Here is a 23,299-nt window from a genome sequence, read left to right on the forward strand (position 1 = left end):
CCTTTTCTACCTATATATGTAAAAGAAAAATTATTTTTTCCTAAGACCTGTTGAAATTTCTTATTTCTTTATTTATTCGCTTATTTTTTATTCTCTCCAACAAACAAACAATTCTATTTCTAAAACTACTTCATCATGCTTCCATCAAATAAAATCACTGCACTTAATAAAATATTTATTGAATACAATTTCGCTCACTTCTTCAAAAGTAACTAAATAACCCGAACGATTGTCAATTTTCTGTTCTGATGGCGCCCAATTTTGCAAAGCTGTGAAAAATTCTCTTCCTCTCCTGCACATAACAAACATTGAAGCTTCAAGAAGATAAGCCATGCAAGCAAAAATGTCTTTTTATAACATAATTTCAGATGGAAAAAAAAGATGATCGAAAAATGAACGCATAATGCACATGTTATTCCCCATCCACTGACTTCGTATGCAAAAAAAATGATATGATGTGTTGTCCTTGTCGATTTTTTTATCTTCTCTCTTTTATGTGACAAATATGCTGAGGAGACATTTCATCGGTAATGTTAAAGGCTGTATGGTAATGATAATATTGATGCTACTCGTACTGAATGCGACCTTTGTTGGCAAAGGAGAAGTCGAGTGAAGTACATCCTATCAGAGGAAAGAGGGAGGAGCGAACAAAGTCAAATCAGCTCATTTTACATGGTTGCCAAGAGTAAGGATAATGTCGAGTATGATGATGAAGAAGTCGATAATATTCTAGATGCTGTCTACAGTGCCATTATGGTTGATGCCATTGTTGTTGTTCTTGTTGTTGTCTGTTATGATGCGGATGATAATAATCGTAATGATGTTCGGTAATAAAGTACCATTTAAAATGAAGATAGAAAAATACATGGCGTGTATACATGCAACGAATACCAGCAGCCAGTGCGGCATGTCATGGTACAATGTACGCAGCAACAATCATCCATATGGAAAGGTCTTATGGTGCTGTCAAATTGACAGATGCAAATTGTCAGGGACAGTGGGGTTAATGTGAAGTTTGTACAACATAAGAAGAGACTCAGTCAGGTAGACAGAAAATAAATAGATCGAGGTTAAGTATGATAAATTTTAAACTAGACGACCGTTAAAAAATTATCTATATTAAACAAGTAAAAAAAATAAGTTCGGCCGGTCCGAACTTTTAATACCTTCCACCATTTGTAAAGAAATTCGAAATTTTCTCAAAAAAAAAAAAAAAAAAATGTTAAAATACTGTTAAAATTTTAAAAATACCGAATACAGGGAGTTACCGTCATTTTGTGGTCTATACGAAAGCATGGACCTGCATAGGCAATTTGCAATAGGTAATTTTCTGTCACAGACTGTAGTACGCGTTCCTAACTGCAAATACTAATTTTGAAACAAATCCAGTGAACAATGTCGCTAAAAGCATCAAAATATCGAATTTCGGGAGGTACACTTATATGGGGGCTATATCTATACGTAGATCTATATAGCCCATTTTCAATACCAAAAGTCCTGCAGACCAAAGACACATCTGAGTAAAATTTTATCATCTTACTTCAATTCGTTCGGAAGCTAGAATAATTTCCACAGGTGGACGGACATCGCTCAATCGACATAGGATTTTATGCAGATCAAGAATATACAGGGTGAGATTAAAAAAACTGCAACAAAGTCAACCGCCATAATTTTTACATTTTTTTTTTAATTTCATTGAATGAAAGCCAGAAATGTCGGAAATAGCATCAAATTTTAGAATAAGTTTAGATTTCTTCGAATCCCCTTTGATACGAATTATGGCCTTCAAACGGCTAATGAAACCGTCAAACGCTGCCCGAATATTGCTCTGTTGTATTTTGGAGCATTACCGGTGAAGCACTTGCTTGAGGTGATTCGCACTTTGGTATTTTTTAATGGCAACTCTGCTTTCCAAAATACTCCAGATTGGTATTGGTACGGATTGGAGATTTTAGTGGCCATTGTGCGCTGGAAATGAAGCGAGGAACCTCATTTTGTAACCATTCTTGGGTGGCGCGTGCTGGCCCATTTCCGGTGAAGCGCTTGCTTGAGGTGATCGACACTTTGGTATTTCTTGGTGACAACCTTGCTTTCCAAAATACTCCAGGTTGGTATTAGTACGGATTGGAGATTTTAGTGGCCATTGTGCGCTGGAAGTGAAGCGAGGAACCTCATTTTGTAACCATTTTTGGGTGGTGCGTGCTGAGTCCTATTGGAATGTCCAAGGTCTGCGGCCAAAATATTTGCGTGGCCAAGGCTTTAATACACCCTCCAGAATATTTTCGCCATAATATTCGGCATTTATTCTGATGCCACGGTCGATTAATATAAGCGGAGAGCGACCATAGGCTGTTATGGCGGCTCACACCTTTACCATGGCCGGTTCTGGTGGCCAACCGAAGGTGCACATTTTCAGCTGACCTCTTTGGCAAGTAAACACGATCGTCTGGTTTGTTTACAAACTGTTGGACAACGAACGTTTTCTCATCGGAGAAAACCAAATTCGGCAGCTCACCACTTTCGGCCAAGCGAAGCAACTCTTTAGCTCTTTTGAGTATATTTTCCTTCTGTGGCGATGTAAGTTCTTGCACTTTTTGGAATTTCAATGACTTTACTCCGAGCTCACTTTTTAATATTTTCCGAATAGAATATTGCGATATGTTCAGCTCAAGAGCCATTTTCGGCCACTGCAACGAGGCTTTCGATTAAGTCGCTTCTTTACTTTCCAGATTTAAAGAAATCACACTATCACGCTTGAATTGTATCCCGAATAACTTTTTTTCTGGAAAATTCTCAGCAAAATGCTTTTGTACGCTTGTATACAATATGATGAGCTGTTACTGGAATAATTTTAACAGCTGTCGGACGAGTGGCTTCAAAATGACAGCAGTCTGAAGTTGTGTTCAATTTTTTCATCTCACCCTTAGTTTTGGACTGAAAAATTGGATGTGGTTCCATTCTACAATGGCTTTACAAATATCCTGCTAGTGACCTTCATCCGAGATTCGATCTTCATTCATTTCTCCTGGTCGTTTATAGTCAAATTATCAGTTAGTATTTCTTATTATTCTTTTACATAAAATATAGGTCTTCCACAGTCCAAGCCCTTTCCCTAACCTTTATAGAAAATATAACCCTTTCAATAGCCATATATAACCTCTATAGAAAATATTTATCTTAGCTTCACCAAATGAAAGATGAAACCGTAGAGAATCTTAAACCACTGTACTCCCCTCCTTTATAAACAAAAGACAGAAGAAAAATATACCCCATTGCTTAATTTGCCGCTTCTCTCAATCTGGAACTTACTGTGTGTGTGGCATTTTGTCAATGAGGATAATATTACAGCAGCAGCAACAACAACAACGACAAATCAAAATGGCTAAACTTTGCTGATTAAAGCACAAATATCAGCATCTTCATCATTATCGACAACGAACAGACTCTTCGAGCGGGCAAACTTGTTCGCTACTTAGCTAAGCGCAGAAGCAACATGTGCCTCATCATCGTCGTCATTTACATATCAGAAAACTCAACAACAGCAACATATCAGAAAACACTTCAAAGGGGGTGAAGAGCACGGTGCACAGACCTGATGACACCAATGAAGTACAACATGTTGCTGTTGCATATGCAAAGTATGACTTGTTGTGTTGTTGCCTTTTGTGTTTTGCTTAATTTGTTTGTGGAGTTTTATGTTGCTGCTCTTTGACAAGCTTTCAATTGGAATGTTTCACTAAATCGACGAAAGTCATTAAGATTGCAATGTTTGGTAGATGAGCTGTGAGTGCAGCTAATGAGAAGTGGAATTTATAAAACGTCAACTTGGCCAAAACTTGGGAACCAATCTAAGTCGATTAATGGGTTGACCTTTAATAAATTGTCCGACTGTCAAAACAAAATTTCGTAAAATTGTAAAGGCTCCGAATTACGCATTTCCAATTCATGGTAAAAACGTTTGCGTTTTTTTGTGGTCGAGTAATGGTATCCAATAAAAAAAAAAAAGTTTGTATGGTATACCCTCCGCCAATAACCTTTTATCAAAATTCTCATCAGATCTCTGGATGAGATAAATATTTAGATACATCAATGTAGTTATTGAAAATAGCCGAGTTCGAAAGAAAGGGACGCTTATTTCGTGTTTTAAAAATTTAGACCGTTGGGGGGGAAGGGGAAGGTACTAGAAGTAGTGCTCCGTTCTGTCCGTTCTTCATTCAAGATCTTGTGTTGGTAATGGAAATATTTAGATGTAAGAAATTTTACCCTTTTTTAACCCTTTGTTTGGGAGGTACCAGAAGGAGTGGTCCGAAATTTTTCGTCTTCTCACCTGGGGCTGGGTTCTTGTCCTATGAAAATATGAAATGAAAAATATTTCCTTTATAAAATTTTTCATTTGACATTTCTTTCCTTTAGAAAAGTTTTCATTTCACCTTTTCATAGAACAAGAATTGAGGCCCTGGTCTGTGTTGATAGATATATTGGGATGTGCCAAGTTTGAATATAATCGGATTCTCATTTCGCGTTTTATAGTTCCTGTTTGTTCAAAATGTTGACGCTTTGTGGGGGAGATACCAGCAGGAGTGAAGCTATATCTATCACCATCGCACCTGATCTTGTTTTAGATGTGCGAAATTTTAAGAGAATCGAATAATAATATCGCATTTTATAGAAGTTATAATTATTCAAAATTTTGACTCTTTGCGGGGGAGGTACCAGAAGAAGTGGTCCGATCTCTACGATCTTTACTACAGATCTCGTGTTGATAAAAGTGTTGAGATTTGCCAAGTCTGAATGGAATCGGATGTTAATCTCGCGTCTTATGAGTTTCAAAGATATTCAAAATGTTGCCCATTGGTGGGGGAGGTAACAGAAGGAGTGGACCGATATATACCATCTTCACTCCAGACCTAGGGTTAATAAAAATATTGTTATGTATGTAATTTGAAGACAATCGGACTCTTTCATCACATTTTATAATAGTTATAATTATTCAAGATGTTGACCCCTTGTGGGGAGGTACTCACCTGATCTAGCACTGATGCAAATATTAGACTTTGCAAAGTTGGAGCAAAATCGTATTGTCCTTTCCTTCTCTGTGCAGTAAAATATCTTCTTCCGAGTGAAAGATCATCCACGAACGATTATATTACGAGTTCCCAATTCGAAGACCTGGACATCAACATCCCAACCATCGTAAACTCTAATATCTAGAACTCTTCAGCTCGATGACCATTTATTGAAGTTCCCAATTATCTTGAAGTTGTAAACTTCCCGAACGTTGAGGTCACTACATATGCATCTCAATTCCCGATCTCCCGCAACAATCAACACCTGGCGTGCATTCAGAAAGTTCCGAACCCCCGAACACAAATTTCGTAATTCCTGAACCTCCTCACTTGTCACCCACCAATACCCTATCACCTTCAAGAAATTTCAAGGACTGCTAAAAAATAATTTCAAAGATTTATTACAGATCCATAATCGCGGATTTTTTCTTTAAGAAAATATCAAATTTCAAAGACTTCTAATCCTGTAAGTTTTTTTTTTTTTTTTTTTTTTTTAATTTTTAAATCCAGACCCGGATTTGTATGTTTTCAAAGAAAATTTAGAGACCTATCCAAGACCCTAAATCGTATGATTTCAAAGAAATGTCAAAGATCTATCAAAGTCTCTAAATCGGGGCATTTAAATCCCATAAATAGTTCGGAATTTTTGATTTTGAAGCGTCACAGGAGAGTTTTGATTTAAGAATTTCATAAGCAGAGGAGAAGGAGGTCTTTATATCGTCACTTATTTAAGGAAATTTCAATGTCTTAAAAAGTCCATGAGTAGTGGATGCTTTAAGCCTCAGAAAATGGTCTTAATCGCATCGAAAAACATCAAGCCGCTTGTTTTTCAACTAAGCAAAGTTTTTCAATCACTTATTTTTTGAAAAAAAATTTCCGAAGACATAAAAAAGTTTCAAGACTGTGAATTTAGAAAGCCTGAGAGAAGGTTATTATGAATATTTTTTTAAAGTATATAAAAGTCTCTTAATCGTGGATTTTTGAAGAACTGCAGTGACCTATATGAATCCTTAAATCGTAGTTTTCAACAACCCTCAAACGTTATAGACCGCTGAATTTTGAAACCTAGCGAGGTACATGAGTGGATTTTTTATAGAAATTTAAAGAAAGAGCCATCAGACTCGCTTTTAGTGGATTTTTAAAGCTTTATAAAGCGTTTTAAATATTAGATATCTTGAATCTCATCAAACCACAGATTTTTAAGTTAAATATAAATTAATTATTCTAATAAAATTAATTAAATTCCTAAAAAACCCTTAGGCTTACAGCCTTAAATACGTTGTTTTATGGGGATATTGGTGGTCTGGTCGAATGTTCCTTTTTGAAGAATTTCTTCGTTTCCAATATTGGAATCGAAATATGGGATCATAAATAAACACTTAAAATTCGAACCTATTTTCATTTTTGTGAAACTTCAGTTATGTTATGTCACATCGAATAACTACTTTTGAGACCAAAAAATCGTAATTCTTTTTCTGAGTATTTCAAATAATAGGTTAATTTTTAGATAATTGTATTTAAGGTAATTTAATTAAATTTTTTCACTAAATTAAGTCGAATGAATTCAATCAAATACATACACGCTTTGTTCGTCAGATATTATGTCCCACATATTACCCAACAATTATATACTTTATCAGGGTGATCAAAATATTATTTCATTTGTGATTTGATGAAATTCCAATTAAGGTTAAGAGAAATACATAAATCACATTCAATCGCCCTTTGGCTATAACACGTATTTTAAACGCGGTGATAATTTCTGATAATATTTGTATAGCACAAGCAAACAGCTTTAAGGTATCAATTAGTCAAAAAGAAGATAAATTGATGACAGAAATTGATAATTAAATGAAATGAGGATTTTGTTTCAAAAAAAAAAAAAAAAAAATAATAATAATAAATTTAAAATTTATAAGTCGAATATCATCTGGGAGCTTAAATGCTTTTTAGAGGTATCCCACCATAAGGAGACTTGAGTATACCAGGCTAGGGTATGGAAGAAGTTTATTCCGTACATAGAAAATGCCAACATTGAAAGATTTTATTTTATACATACAAAACATTGCGAGGGGTAGATATTTGATAAACGTTTTGTATATAGGGACATATTTTAGAACTCTTTTTAATCTAGGAGACCTATTAAGAGACTATATTCATAGACCATATCTCTACAGATCTATTATAGATGAAAAATATTCTGAGGCCCACTTTCTATATAAGTGATTATACACTCAGCCATATGGCTAGAGAGGGTTCATATCATTTGATATGGCCAAAAGGTGCCTCATCGAAATAACGGTTTTAGACCATAGGTCTAGGTTTTAGACCATAGGTCCATTCCTCCTGGTACCTCCCCCACAAATGGTCAACATTCTGTTGCACAGAAAGAGAAAGGATGATCCGAGTTTGCTCCAATTTTGCAAATCCGAATATTTGCTTCAGTGCTGGGTCAGGTGAGAAAATGGACAATATCGGTCCACTCCATCAGGTGCCTCCCCCACAAAGGGTCAATATTTTGAATAGTTATAACTCTTATAAAATATGATGTAAGAGTCCGATTTTCTTCATATTTCAGGCCTCCCATTATTTCTACTAACACAAGATCTGGTGTGAAGATGGAATATATCTGTCCACTCCTACTGGAACCTTCCCCATAAAGGCTTAAATTTTTGAATTTCCATAAAGGTCATAAAACACGAAATCCACATCAACATTATCAACATAAGATCTGTTATAGAGATCGGACCATTCCTTCTGGTACCTGCCCCACAAGAGGTCAAAGTTTTGAATAACAAAAACGATTATAAAATCCAAACTAAGCATCAGGATCTTATCAAAATTCACACATTCCATTATTTCTAATAACACAAGATTTGCTGTGAAGAGGGAATATAACGGCCTACTCTTTCTGGTACCTTTTAAATATCCATGATGCTTATAAAACGCGGAATTAACATCCGATTCCATTCAGACTTAGCACATCTCAATATTTCTATCAATACAAGATATGTTATAAAGATGGTAGAGATCGAACTATTCCTTTTGGTACCTTCCCCACAAAGGGTCAAATTTTTGAATAACGAAAACGATTATAAAATCCGAAATAAGCATCTGGATCTCATCAAATTTCACACATCCCAATATTTCTACGAACACAAGATTTGTGTGTGAAGGTGGGAAATATCGGTCCACTCCTTCTGGTACCTCCCCCACAAAGTGTCAAAATTTTGAATATCCATGAAGCTCATAAAAAGCGAAATTAACAGCCGATTCCATTTAGACTTTACACATCTTAATATTTATATCAACACAAGATCTGTTATAAAGATGGTAGAGATCGGACCATTCTTTCTGGTACCTCCCCCACAAAGAGACAAAGTTTTGAATAACCAAAACGATTATAAAATCCGAAATGAGCAAATATTTTTACGAACACAAGATTTGTGTGTGAAAGTGGGATATATCGGTCAACACCTTCTGGTATCTTCCCCACAAAGTGTCAAAATTTTGAATAACCATGAAGCTCATAAAACGCGAAAATAACATACAATACCATTTAGACTTGGCACATCTCAATATTTCTATCAACACAAGGTTTGTTATAAAGATGGTAGACATCGGACCATTCCTTCTGGTACCTTCCACACAAAGAGACAAAGTTTTGAACATCGAAAACGATTATAAAATCTGAAATTTATTTATTTATTTATTTTCAATTAGTACAGAAACCTAGCCAACAGGGCCATGGACGGTTCAAAAAACTTCTATACATGACTACTCTGACTATTTGAGTAATAAGCATCCGGTTCTCTTCATATTTTACACATAATATTATTTTTAGTACCATAAGATCTGCTGCGAAGATGGGATACATCGGTTCATTCCTTCTGGTTTCTGCCCCACAAAACGTCAAAATTTTGAAAATCCATGAAGCTCATAAAACGCGTTAAATCTCAATATTCCCATTAACACAAGATCTGTTATAAAGATGGTTGAAGTCAAACCATTTTTCCCCTACATAGGGTTCAAGATTTTGAAAAACATAACGCTCGAAGAAAGTGAAATAGACATCCAATTCTCTTCAAATTTCACACAAACACACGTTTTTTCTAACACAAGATCTGTTGTGAAAATTATATATCCGCGCACCCCTTTTGGTACCTCACCCACAAAGAGTCAGAATTTTAAATTTTTTATCTGTCATAACTTGCGAAACAAGTGAGTGATTCTTCACAAATTGTTAGTTAGGTCCGATACGAAATGGTCGATATTGGCCCATTGCTTCGGAACAAAAATTTGAATAATCACAACAGAAGTCAACATATATATTTAAATATTCGAACATTAGCTCAGGGTATACATCAGTTGGCAAAGGCGACTAATACTTTTTAATTGTTTAAGAATGAGTTTACTACAGTCCCAAATTATAATATCGTTCGGAACACTTAGCTGTCTCAAATTGATAAATTAGTCCTTTTAATGTAAAACATTTAAATTTTATAGAGCCACCCAAAAAACAGAGATCACTACTAAATTTACAAAACGAAGATGTATGATTTCTATTTTTGCATTTCATTTTGAAATCTCCCTTTTGCAGCAGATCTTTTGGTGTTAAGAAAACAACGATGAACGACAGATAAATAGACCAAGGCGAAAATGGTGGTCTATGTTGCAGACAGCTAGATTGATGTGTGGATGGATGGACGGATACACAAACCGGACAGACATATAAGTCAAATTACACATGATCCAGACCCTGACAGATAAAATGAAGAAGATTTGTTCTTTAAATGCTTCTGTGGCTGATGTTGTGGGCAAAAACAAACGCAAGGAGAATCTTAAATGTTGGGGTGAATTGGCAGTCCATGTTGTGTCCAACCACAAAATCAAGAAGACAAAGAAGACCTAAATAATTACAGCGACAGACATTCATTCGGTACAACATTGGTGTGAAGCTGACAGACGAAGAAGTTTAAATAAACATATCTTGCCATGGATTAGCTCGAATTGCATGATTTAGCTGCAACATCATTTTTAGTTGCCAGAAGCCACCTAGCCTCCGAATAAATGATGTTGCCATAAATGTGTTATTTAAATGCATTAGTTTTGTTTTCTGTCACTGCAATCCCACAGTTTTTGTTCTTCCTGGATTCCCAGTTTCGTTTTTTGTTTCGTATTTTTTTTTTATTTAATGGCCCTCACCCGTCTTCATTCCTTGAGGCAGTCTCCGTTGTGGAGCACTGGGCAAGTATTTAATTTGCAAAATTCACTTCCCCCTTGTCGGTACGACGCATTTTGTTGTTGAGTTTTTGTAACTCGTCCAGATGTTCCAGTGAGAGTTGTGTCATGAAATTAAAAAAGTTTTTTTTTGTCGTTCTACAAAAAAATGAGCAGTTTTGTGGTTGTTGTAATAGTAAACAAAATGGATAGTTTTGTTTTTGGGAACAATGAAAAGAATTGTTGTGAAGTTTCGCACAATGTTGCAAAATACGAATTATTCATAGGAATGAAAGGGAACTTTGAGGTAAATGAGGGGTGAAGGACCAAATTAGGATTAATTGAAAAAAAAAACAAAGTTAAGAAGTATTAGTCGGTTTTGCCGACAGATGTATACCCTCAGCCAATGTTCGATTATTTAAATATCTTTTGACTTCTGTTACGATTATTCAAATGTTTGACTCTCTATGAAGAATATTCCGAAGGAATGAGTCAATATTGTTAATTTCGTATCGGACCTATTTAAATATGATATAAATATTGTGACATGTTAGGTTTAGGCTACATAGACAACTTCCTTCATGTGTGATAGTTTTTAGAAAATGTTTAAAGTGTGCACGAGGTGCCACTCATAGTCGTCCATACCTCATTTTATACAGATAAAAATATCAGCATTGGGCAAAATTATAAGAGAATCGAACATTCATCTCATATTTAATGCGAAATCATAAATTCCAACTTCATCTCAGGTTTTTGGTTGAGAGAAATAATTAGCAAGAATCGCTGACTTATTTCACAAGTTTGACAGATAAAAATATTGAAAACTGTGACCCTTGTTGTAGGTGAGGTACCAGAAGGGGTTAGCAGATATATATCATCTTCACAACAGATCTTGTTTTAGCAAAAATGTTTGTATGTGGGCAATTTGAAGAGAGTGGATGCTTGAAACCTTGTGGTCTGCCGTCTTTATAAAAGATCTTGTGTTGATAGAAATATTGAGATTTACCAAGTCTTACTGTGATCGTATGTTAATTTCTCGTTTTATAAGCTTCATTGATATTTTAAATGTTGACCCTTTGAGGGGAGGTACCAGAAGAAGTGGACCGATATATCCTATCTTCACAGCTGATCTTGGGTTGATAAAAATATTGTGATGTGTGTAATTTGAAGAGAATCGGATGCTTTTTTCGGATTAAATAATCGATTCGGTTATTCAAAACTTTGAACCCTTGTGGGGGTACCAGAAGGATTAGTCCAATCTCTATCATCTTTATAACAGATCTTGTGTTGACGGAAGTATTGAGATGTGCCAAATCTGAATGGAATTGGATGTTAATTTTGCGTTTTATGAGTTTCATGGGTATTCAAAATGTTGACCTTCTATGGGGGAGGTACCTGAAGAAATGGTCCGATCTCTACCATCATGGGTATTCAAAATTTTGACTCTTTATGGGGGAGGTACTTGATATCGAGTGGACCTTTTCGCACCTGACCTAGAACTAATGCAAATATTAGGATTTGCAAAGCTGGAGCAAAATTTGGAAATTTTGACATTTTGTATGGGAGGTGCCAGATGGAGTGGACCGACATTGTCCATCTCCGTACTTGATCTAAGTTTTATAATTAAATTACGAAGTACCAAGTTTGGACCAAATTATATACACCCTGCGAGGATTATCGCACCAGCCAGCAGACAGACAGACGGATATATACCTAGATCAACTCCAAATGTCCTGAAATGGATTTTGTTCAAAGTTTTGGCTTTATCAAATGACATAGCCCCAGTAGCCATGTGGCTGAGGGAATAAAAATGTATTTCAAAAACTCAATTAAAGGCCTAAAGACCTTAAGAAGCTATTTTTTATATCCACTTTGAAAACGTTTGAAATATTTCAAAAGTAAAAAATATTGTAATAGGGTCTCAGCTGAAATCCTTTAAAAAACATTTTTAAAACCGGGGTTGGGAGCGCTGTAAGCACCAAAAATATTTTTTAAAAATCTACTTAATTTAACCTAAAAGCACCATATAATTTTTTTTCAGAAATCTACATGAAAATGAAATTTTTTAAAAAAATCCAATTTGATACGCCCTAAAGTCCCTTAAAAATATTGTTTTTTTAATTCCATGTTTATGTCACCTATAGTCTCCCAAAAATTCCCTGTCTGAAAAATATATAAAAAATCACATTTAGATCTATCATAATTCCCCAAAAAATCTTTTCCAAAAAAAAGAAAAAAAAAACAAATTGATATTGTCTATGGTATCGCCAGAAAAAATTCACATTGAAAGTCCTTAAAACATAGCTCATAACTTCTTTCAAAAAAGAATTCTTAAAAGTCCAAGGTACGGACCCCTAAATCCCTCAAAAAAAAAATATTATTTAAAAATAGAAAAGAGAAAAACTTGTTGAAAAGCCTGGAACTTCGTTTAAAAGTGCATTTTTAAAGTCCAAGTACAGGGTCCTCAAATCCCTCAAAAATGTTTAATTGAGAATGGAAAATAGAAAAGATTTTAAAAATCTACTTTGAAAACACTGAAGGACTCTCAAAAAATGATATTGATATGCCTCGAAGTCTATATTAGAAATAATATTTGAAAAAACCCACGTTTTTATCTCCTATAAACTTCAAAAAACATCTTTTGCAAATTTTCGTCGATATATTCTAGATCTTTACAAAGTGTTATTTAAAAAGTCCACTTAGATGAATCCGATGGTCCTCGAGTCCACTGACCTATTTTATTATAAGTCTATATATAAAAGATCGACGAAAAAATTCTATGAGGTCTTCTTTGTATAGATGACAGAAATGATTTATACAGGGTAAGATGGAAAAACTGCAACCAACTTCAGACTGCTGTCATTTCCAAGCCACTCGTCCGACGGCTGTCGAAATTATTCCAGTGAGACGAATTTTTAAAAAATCCACGTTCATATCTCCTATAGCCCATCACAAATATATCTTAAAAAATTTTGCGTTCCCATCTCCTATTGACTCTCAAAATATATTTTAAAAAATGCAAGTGGAGACACCTGAAAGTACCCATTAAATATTTTTCTGAAATCTGCGTTAATAGGCATGAAAAGGCCACAAAAAATTATATGCCCTTTATGTTGATAGTCCTGAGATTCCCTTTGAAATAATACACGTTTTTGGATCTTAAATTGCCTCAAAAATATTTTTACAAATTGGTCTTTTTTATCCCTGAAAATCATACTAATAGCACCATAAAAAATATATTTTAGAAAAAATGGGTATAATAAAATAGCAAAAGTTCTTCAAAGAGGCCTACTATAAGTCATTCATGTAGATTTCTTAAACACCCTTTTCAATAGATGATATCTAAAGCCCCTTGTAAATCACTTATCACTCCCCTTTCCGCTTCCTTTATCCGAACCATCAATGTTAAGTTAACATTGCCCCTTGTTTTGCCGTTACATAGCAGTACAATGTAATCCATTGCTTCCGTGTAGCATGCCACCGAATGGTGACAAGAAACCGAAACAGTTGACAGACCACATGCTGTGCTGTTAATTTGTTTTGGTTCAGTTTCTTGACTTCCTCCGCGCCACCGCTTCGCACTCAATGGCGACACGACGGGTGATGGGTGTTTTTTTTCGTTTTTTGGTGGGGTGTTTTATATTTAATAGTTATTAAATTTGCCTTCATCTTATCGAATTTCCTGCACACACTTCTTCGGCACCACCACATCCCCCTCTTAATACAAATGCATGCAAGCACACGCTCGCTCTTTGCATTACAAATTTCTTCTCTCCGATGATGTAAACAAGATATTACATTATGTTGAGAGTAATGCTCTACGCACCACCACCACCAACCACTAACCATCATCATCATCAACATCCATATCCGAATATCGTCATAATGTCATAACAATGTTCTTGTCACTGTATGGCATCATTAGTAAGAGATTAAGGGTTGTTTGGATTGCACTACCCTCACAGCAGGGTTGCCACCACTAACCTATTTTATTATTAATCTATGTATTAAAGATCGGTGGAAAAAAGGTCAATGAGGTCTTCTTCGTATAGATGACTTTTAGAATGACTTATACGGGGTGAGATGAAAAAACTTCAACCAACTTCAGACTGCTGTCAATTCTAAGCCACTCCTCCGACAGCTGTTAAAATTATTCCAGCAACAGCTCATCATATTGTTTACAAGAGAACAAAAGCATTTTGGTTAGAATTATCTAGAAAAAAGCGTGATTTCTTTATATTTAGCTGAAAGCCACAAGTGGCCATCGTTAGAGCACTCCAGCATTTAAATGTGAATAAATTTTTTGTGACTCGTACCATTGCTCGTTACCGTGATACTGGTAGCGTAGCCCGATGTCAAGGAAGTGTACGGAAGAAAACAGCAACATCAGCAGAAATGGTTCGTAAAGAAGTAAAAAAAGCGACTTCATCGAAATCCGCGTCGCAGAAATGGCTCGTGAGCTGAACATATCGCAATATTTCATTCGGCAAATATTGAAAACTGAGCTCGGGGTAATGTCATTGAAATTCAAAAAAGTGCAAGAACTTACACCGCAACCGAAAGAAAATAGACTCAAAAGAGCTAAAGAATTGCTTCGCTTGGCCGAAAGTGGTGAACTGTCGAATTTGGTTTTCTCCGATGAGAAAACATTGGTTGTTTAGCAGTTTGTAAACAAACAAAGTGATCATGTTTACTTGCCAAGAGGTCAGCTGAAAGTGTGCACCTTCGGTTGGCCAGAACTTAAGCACAGGCAATGGTGATGGTGTGGGCCGCCATAACAGCGAAAGATCGCTCTCCACTCGTATTAATCGACGTGGTATCAGAATAAATGCCGAATATTATCGCGAAAATATTCTGGAGGGTGTATTAAAGACTTGGGCACACAAACATTTGGGCCGCAGACCTTGGACATCCCAACAGGACTCGGCACCATCGCACTCAGAACGCGCCACCCAAGAATGGTTACAAAATGAGGTTCCTCGCTTCATTTCCGGCGCACAATGGCCATCAAAATCACCGGTTACCAATCCGTTGGACTACTGTGTCTGGAGTATTTTGGAAAGCAAGGTTGACACAAAAAAATACCAAAGTGTCGGACACCTCAAGCAAGCGCTTCGCCGGGAATGGGCCAAAATAGCGCAGGGCAACGTTCGGGCAGGGTGTGACGGTCTAAGTGGCCGTTTGAAGGCCATAATTCATGTCAAATTTGATGCTTTTTCCGGCAGAGCACAAGCACAAGAGAGTGAAATTTGTTCGTGAGCGAGATTGCTCGAAGAGAGGGAGTGTTGTATGGAGTTTACTTTTCACTCTTTTGTTTAATGTGAGAGCGCTTCTGAGTCACTCCTGTGATATAAATAAGACAACGGTATGACAAACATTAAACGACCGCTCGATAAGCTGTGAAATCTGCTCCTTTTTGAACGAATTTTGCTCCCACTCTAAAACGAGCAGAACATACTCGCAATTATTTGAGCTACACGGAAAAATTTGAGTTTTCACATTTGCTCTTTGCTATTCTATTAGAAGGGTCCCCGCTTTTCGAGGAAAAAGTGAAACTCGCTCGAAATCGAGATTCGGTAGAAGCTCGTCTGAAATAGCGTCAATAGCTCTATTATATGTATAAGAGCCTTAGAGGTTTTTCTATGTCTAAAAAAGTGTCAGAGGAGTATAAGAAGGTCTTCGGGCGAAACCGACCAAAATACTTTACAAATCCCACAAGAAACACTCCCTCCCTCAGCTAAGTATTGTATGCAATTCCTCTCACATTTCAAGTACCCCACATACGACTCTGCATCATGTTTATTATCCATTACTGCTGCCATAGGGGTTGGACAACAACGACAGTCTAATATTTATTGTGTGTGAAGGGCTAAAATGTCTATGGGTAGATCTAAGCTTCAAATATTGTGCTGACTGCATTCAGCCCTCTCATTGCAGTGACATGTCGTGCTAAGAAGGGCTATTGAAGTAAAGTGGTGTTATAATTTTCTCTTTAATGGTTTGTGTCCATTCGGGAATTTTTATGTGAAAATAATTACAATATATGGCTGGTGAAGAATTGGGACACTTTTTTTCTAACCCCTATGAAAATTCAAGTGAAGGGAACATGATATGTATGTGTTTATTGAGAGTTATGGCTTTGGGTAAGGAGTTTATTTTTGTGGTTTGCGATTGGTTTTGTGAAGCTCTAATAGATTCCAATTCAAGACACCCAATTAAATTTCATGCTTCATGAGAAATATTTAATTCTAGTTAGCTATTATAAACCAATTACAAGGAAATTCTAAATCCACATTATTTCCCTTCCAATAAATCTCATTGAAGTAAAAATTGATGATTATTTGGTCAATGGTTTTTGGGTTAGTGGTGATTAATTTCCAGTCCCTTGTCTTTGTTGTTAATTTCGCCAATATTCCTAGCCCTTAGCACGTGCTTTCAAAAAACAAAGCAAACATTTGATTTACAATCGATAATCCAATACGGAACTATGTAGTCTCTGTTGCCGAGGATTAACGCGGATTACTTTGTGAATAGTCACGTTTTGCGTTTCATGGTACGTAGGTACTTATATTGAATATATGTTTGATTTATTTAAGGTACTTAAGTAAGGACATCAGCTGAGCATATAATCTGAATATCCTTTTGAAGTCAGATTGGAAATTTTTGGGAGGGCAGAAATATATTCTTATCATAGATATTATAACTATCCTAACAAATAATTTACAATCATAGAGAAAATGGAGCCTGAAAAACAAGAAATTTTAATTGAATCCTCATATATACAAATTAGCACGTCGATCCGTATCTCACATAAAATGCTATATTTTTACATATTTTTCCACTTTAAAAAATTCATTTATTTCCTAATTTTAACAAAAAGTTGACAAAGGTGGTCTGCACAAAAAGTGAAACTCACTCGAATTCGAGCGAGTACTCTCCAGGGAGCATGAAAAAATCGAGCAAACTCAGTTTTTCGATGTCGCTCGAATATGAGCGAGCATATTTCCCTCGTTTTTGAGTGGGCGCAAGTTTTGTTTAAAGTCTAGTAGATTATACTCTTGTCGAGCGCTCTTTGATTTCTGTCATAGGATTGTTTTATTTCTATGTATGCGTATGTTTTGTAAGATCCAGAAAACTCCCACTCTTCGAACAATCCTGCGCGGGAGCAAGTTACGCTTCCAAGTGAAAATGAGCAAATATGTGCTCCGGATAGTCCTTTTGGATTGGAATCCCAAACACTATATCATATACACCTAGGAGTATACCCTTCACCATGGTATGGAGGGTATATTAAATTTGTCATTCTGTTTTTAACACCTCGACATATACATTTTAAGACTCCACGAAGTATATATATATTGCAATTCTATGTCGATTTAGGGATGTCCGACCAACCGTCTGTGGAAATAACTCTAGCTTCCGAACGAAATGAAGTAGGTTGATAAAATTTTATTCAAATGTATATTATGTATTCAAATTTGGTATTTAAAGTTCGTAATGGATAAGACAGAAAATTGTCTGTGCAGGTTCACGTCTTCATGTAGCCCCCATATAACGGCACCTCCCTATACTCGGTATATTGATGATTTTAGCGACATTATTCACCGGAATTGTTTGATATTTTGTATTTGAAGTTCGAAATGGACAGTACAGCCTAAGACAGAAAATTGTCTCTGCAGGTCCACGTCTTTGTATAGCTCTCATATAACGATACCTCCCGATATTCGGTACTTTGATGATTTTAACGACATTATTCATCGGAATTGTTTCAAATTTGGTATTTGAAGTTCGTAATGGGTATAACAGTCTATGCCAGAAAATTGTCTGTGCAGGTCCACGCCTTTTTATTGCTTCCATACAATGGTACCTCGCTTTATTCGGTATTTTGATTATATTAGCGACATTTTTCACCAGAACTGTTTCAAATTTGGTATTTGAAGCTCGTAATGGATAATACAGCCTGTGACAAAAAATTGTCTGTGCAGGTCCACGTCTTCATATAGCCCCCATATAACGGCACCTCCCTATATTCGGTATATTGATGATTTTAGCGACATTATTCACCGGTATTGTTTGAAATTTGGTATTTGAAGTTCGTAATGGGTACTACAGCCTATAACAGAAAATTTTCTGTGCAGGTCCACGTCTTCGTATTTCCCTCATAAAACGGTACCTCCCGATATTTGGTATTTTGATGATTTTAACGACATTATTCATCGGAATTGTTTCAAATTTGGTATTTGGAGTTCGTAATGGGTACTGCAGCCTATTACAGAAAATTGTCTGTGCAGCTCCACGTCTTCATATAGGCCCATATAACGGTACCTCTCGTTATCTGGAATTTTGATGATTTTAGCGACATTTTTCACCAGAATTGTTTCGAATTTATATTTGAAGTTCGTCATGAATACTACAGCCTAACATGGAAAATTGTGTGTGCAGGTCAACGGTTTGGTACCTCTCTGTATTCGGTATTTTGATGATTTTAACTACATTATTCACCAATTTTTTTCAAGTTTTGAATTTGAATATTGTTATGGCTTATGACAAATTTGCCTATTCAGGTCCACGTCGTCGTATAGACCAAAATATAATGGCTACATTCGGTATTTTTAACATTTTAACAGAATTTTTAACGGATTTTATTATTTTCAAATTCGTTCCAAATTGCGGAAGGCATTCAAAGTTTGGCCCGGCCGAACTTACAGCTTTTTTATTTGTTTTTAAATAAAATTAGGTGTCAAAATGATCGAAATAGAATAAAAATTTCCTCTTAGAGTAAAAATTTTGAAATGAAATATTCTTTTCTGATTGGTGTGTTCGTTTATGCTACGGACAGGGCAGCTGAGATCGTGTACAAGAGCCAAGAAGAGAAAAACTGAAGATTCAAGGATACGATGGATTTTGTGTATTAAATCAACAATATATCCCCCATATAACCTCCCCGATATTCGGTATTTTGTTGATTTTAGTGACATTTTTTACCGAAATGGTTTCAAATTTCATATAAAAGTAACAATATCGGTCAGATTTGACTGATTTTTCTTTAGATAATGTGCCAGTGGGTGTGATATCTCAAATTTAGTTTTGTGAAAAATGTAACTCTCCTTCAAAACAAATAAAATAGTGTTACGGTTGCTAGAGGTGAACTGTAATGCCCTTCGCAATGAGGAAGGCCCAAGCCAAACTTGGAAAATTTCGTCAAAACATCGAATATCGGGGGAGTCGTTCGGGATCATAGTACCAAATGACAATTTGGGGAAAACCTGGAGAAAACTTGCACTTGACAAAACGTATATATGCCCCGAATTATAGATCTCTTTCGAAACATAGCATCAAGAATATTACTTGCTTCATGGAGACAAATAAAGAGCTGAAAATTGAATCTAATTTAAAAGTATGTTGCGGGAAAGAAGATAAGGAAAATAGCGTTAAGATCAGCAGGACCGAATTTTTAATACCCCCAACCATAACGTAAAGAAAATCCATAAAAATGAAGGTATCGGATTTCAATATTAAAAAGAATTCCATTTTAAAATTAAAATGTCAGCAAAATCGCTTCGAGAAGTCTTTAAAAAATCGTAGAGTGGGCGGTACAGCTAAGTTGGACTATACTCGTAGGCAATATACTATGCATAGAAAATTTTTCTGCTAAAGGAACTGTTATATATTGCGAGTTTCAAATGCTAAATTTGAAACAAATTCGTGGAAATGTGTTTAAAATCGTAAAAAAAAAACGAATATCGGAATGTACCATATGATATATAAGGCTTGCTGATAGAAGGGATTTTAAACGAAATTAGAAAATAAATCTGTCCTCCATAGTACGATGGAGGGTACACACATTTCTGGAGATTTGCCTTATAGACAACAGTTAAATACAGGTTTAAAGAAGTTATATTGGAATAATTATTTTGAACACTAAAATTTTTGTACAATGGAAAGAAACATTTAACGAAAATCTACGAATAAATTTATAAATTGTCTTGAAATCCAGTTGTCTTCTATATGGCATTATAATTAGTATTTATATACTATTATTGAATTTAAATAAGATATAATTTTCATTTCCATCACGTCTTAATAAAATGGAATTTTAATTATAATTAGTACATAATTCCATGTAACTTTGCCCCCACACTGTTGGACGCCACTGATTTCATGTGCATTCTGTAAATATTCCAGTTTGCTCGGCTGCTGACCCTCTGTTAAATACACGTTTTCCATTTTAATTCTCAGTAATTATTAATTCAACACAATGGGAGAGAGACTGAGTTCCCCATGTGTGGGGGGCTCTCTAAAATATTCATGAGCACGAGAAAGAAATTATAAATAAATCCATAACAATGCAAAGCGCATAGCTCCCCCCAGAAGCCCAACAATAATTGAGTAGTCCATGAAAACTCCCCACTGTTGTTTGTGTGGGGAATAACTTTTTTTGTTTACAATTGAGAGCAGCACAACAACAAACAATAACAAAACATTTAACATGGGCCAGCAACCACACACAGAGTGGGGAGGCAGTGGAAATGTGCGTGAGAACAGAGACCATAATCTCTGAGAAGAAAAGAGAACGAGAGTGAGAGCTCCACAACCTACATTGCATTACCCATTGTGTGGGGTGTTTTTATTTTGTGTGTCTGGTGGTGGAGCATGCTACTGTTACTCACTGAGTTGCTGAGAGAATGTGTGCGTGCGTGTGGCTGTGTGTGTCTGTTGAACGTTATTGATTTCCTCTGTTAGCTCTGGGGAGCTGTTGTAAATGTTAAATTGGTGCTCTGCCAATGTTAGCCGTGCGCTCTGCTCAACTCTGCCGTAAAACAACAACCCATATCGATTGTGTGCTGTGGTTGCTGTGAATTTCTTGTATTCAGTTCCGGACGTTAAACGCGACTGTGCGGTTGTTTTCGTTGAACTAATGCGGAGGAAATTTTTTCCAATTATTGTTTTTCTTTGTACCAAACAACAAAAAAAGAGTTGAGTTTTTTTGTGTTGAAGAAGAAAAAAGAAGTTGTAGAAAAATAAAATAAAATTCGTTAAGCCCCCCACAATCAATACTAAGGAAATAAAAAAGAAAATAAAAAACGGCGGTTAAATATTTCGTTTTCCAAACCAAAACCAAATAAAATTGGGAGATGAACAAAAATTTGATAAAAAAAAAAAGAATTTTTAGTTTTGCTTCAAATTAAAATCGAATTTTAATAAAATCCAATAAGAAAAAAAAAAACAAAACAAGTGATTAAATATTAATTTGCAAAACGGAAAAAGAGAGAAAAAGAAAGAAGATAAATAAAGCTATTGTGAGAATTGTTTAACTTTTAAACAATAAAATTAAATTTTATCTCTGTTGCGAAAAGTGGCTCGAAAATTTAATAAAAATTTGTTTTTTTTTAACAAAATAAGAAAGGAAACACCAACAAAGAATCAAATCCTTTGAACCTCGTCTACTGCGCCAACTTTGTACAACTTACAAATACATTGGCATTGCCACCTTTTTGAGGTATACACACACAAATACAGTGACGAGAAGGAGATCTCAGATACTTCCTCCACAGACTCCAAATTTTGATGTACAGAATAGAGTCTGTATCTAAAGAGCAGCCAGCCAGCAAACCAACCAAACGACAACACCAACAACAATAATAACAAGCCAAAAACCCCAACAACAAAAAATATCTACCAGACAAAATAGTTAAATCATTATTTCTGTGTACCTATATGCGAGAGTTTTATGACCGTCAGTCAGTCAGTCACTGCTAAAGGAGTTTTTTTTTATTATTGCCAGAGAAGAGAACAACAACTTTAGCCACTGTGTGTTTTTGTTGTTGTTGTATATATAGTGCATATAGAAACTCACCAAACAGCATCCTTTTTTTGTGTGAAGTTGGCCATTTGAAGTTGTCCCAAGACACCAAAAGAAAAAACCTGAAATTTGAAAAGAAGTAAAAAAACTGGTTCAGTGTTGGAAAACTTGAAAAGAAATAGATTTGGATTTTAAACAGCTGTAAGCATCAGTATCAGAGAAAAAAAAAATAATAAAACACAGAGAGGAAACTATTACAATTCGAAGAGATTTAATTTTGGAAATTTAAAGGTAGGTCTTAAAATTAAGAAAAAAAAATATATTTTTTAAAATGGTTATTTTTTGTAATATAATAAATAATGACAATAATTATAACTATGTTAAATAAAGTGCAATAGCATCGCTACCATGGTGTAACGATAAGGTGTTATATCAGCTGGTCAAAATAAGATATTTTATCTGATTTATTTATTATCAGAAATTGTTTAATCTTTTGGTAATGTATTTTGAAAGGCTCGTCCAAAAATCAGTTGTAATAAAAATTGCTTTCTTTACACCATAACTGGTACACTGTGAAGGGATAATTTAAAATTAAAACTGCCATGAATGGTGCATACTTTTAGGATGTTACTGACAAAAAGTAAAAGTAAAGTGAGTAACTCTGAGTGCATGGTTGCATCGCTTTTTATATCCTTCACCATACTATGGAGGCTTTGTCATTCCGTTTGTAATTCCCCGAAATACTAATGAGATAATAAGCTAATATTTTGAAGTCGTGCGAATTTTGTCCGTATGCAGGTTACACATTGTCGTATATCACCCAACTGTACCTCTCGATATTCGGTATTTTTATGATTTAAATTATATTTTCTAATAGAATTGTTTGAAATTCTCTACTAAGAACTCGTTAGGGGTTCTAACTCTTGTGGCAGATTATTGTCCATTTAGATCCACGGAACATTGTCTACACAGGGTGAGATAAAAAACTACACAGATAATTTTCTGTCTTAGGCTGCAGTATCCATTAGGAACTTCAAATACCAAATTTGAAACATTTCCGGTGAATATTGCCGCTAAAATCATTAAAATACCGAATATCGGGAGATAGCGTTATATGGGGGCTATACGAAAACGTGGACCTGCACCGACAATTTTCTGTCATAGGCTGTAGTATTCATTACGAACTTCAACTACCAAATTTGAAATAGTT

The 23,299-nt window shown here is 35.4% G+C and overlaps 2 protein-coding genes across 2 annotated transcripts in view; both read left to right on the forward strand.

Annotated features, from left to right (window-relative positions):
* Positions 1–672: 672 nt before the first annotated feature.
* The window catches only part of LOC131803665 (large ribosomal subunit protein P1-like), a 46,324-nt gene continuing 23,697 nt past the window's right edge, over positions 673–23,299 (forward strand). Inside the window, exon 1 of the mRNA XM_059125107.1 lies at positions 673–814. Within this exon, the coding sequence (XP_058981090.1) occupies positions 673–814 (142 nt within the window). The remainder of the gene's footprint in view (positions 815–23,299) is intronic.
* Positions 21,117–23,299, forward strand: part of LOC101891483 (dual specificity tyrosine-phosphorylation-regulated kinase 2) — a 172,527-nt gene continuing 170,344 nt past the window's right edge. The window contains exon 1 of the mRNA XM_005188269.4: positions 21,117–22,380. The gene's annotated coding sequence lies outside the window, so the exon portion shown is untranslated. The remainder of the gene's footprint in view (positions 22,381–23,299) is intronic.

Source organism: Musca domestica, unplaced genomic scaffold, assembly GCF_030504385.1.
Source record: "Musca domestica strain aabys unplaced genomic scaffold, Musca_domestica.polishedcontigs.V.1.1 32, whole genome shotgun sequence".
NCBI classification, from domain to species: Eukaryota; Metazoa; Arthropoda; class Insecta; order Diptera; family Muscidae; genus Musca; species Musca domestica.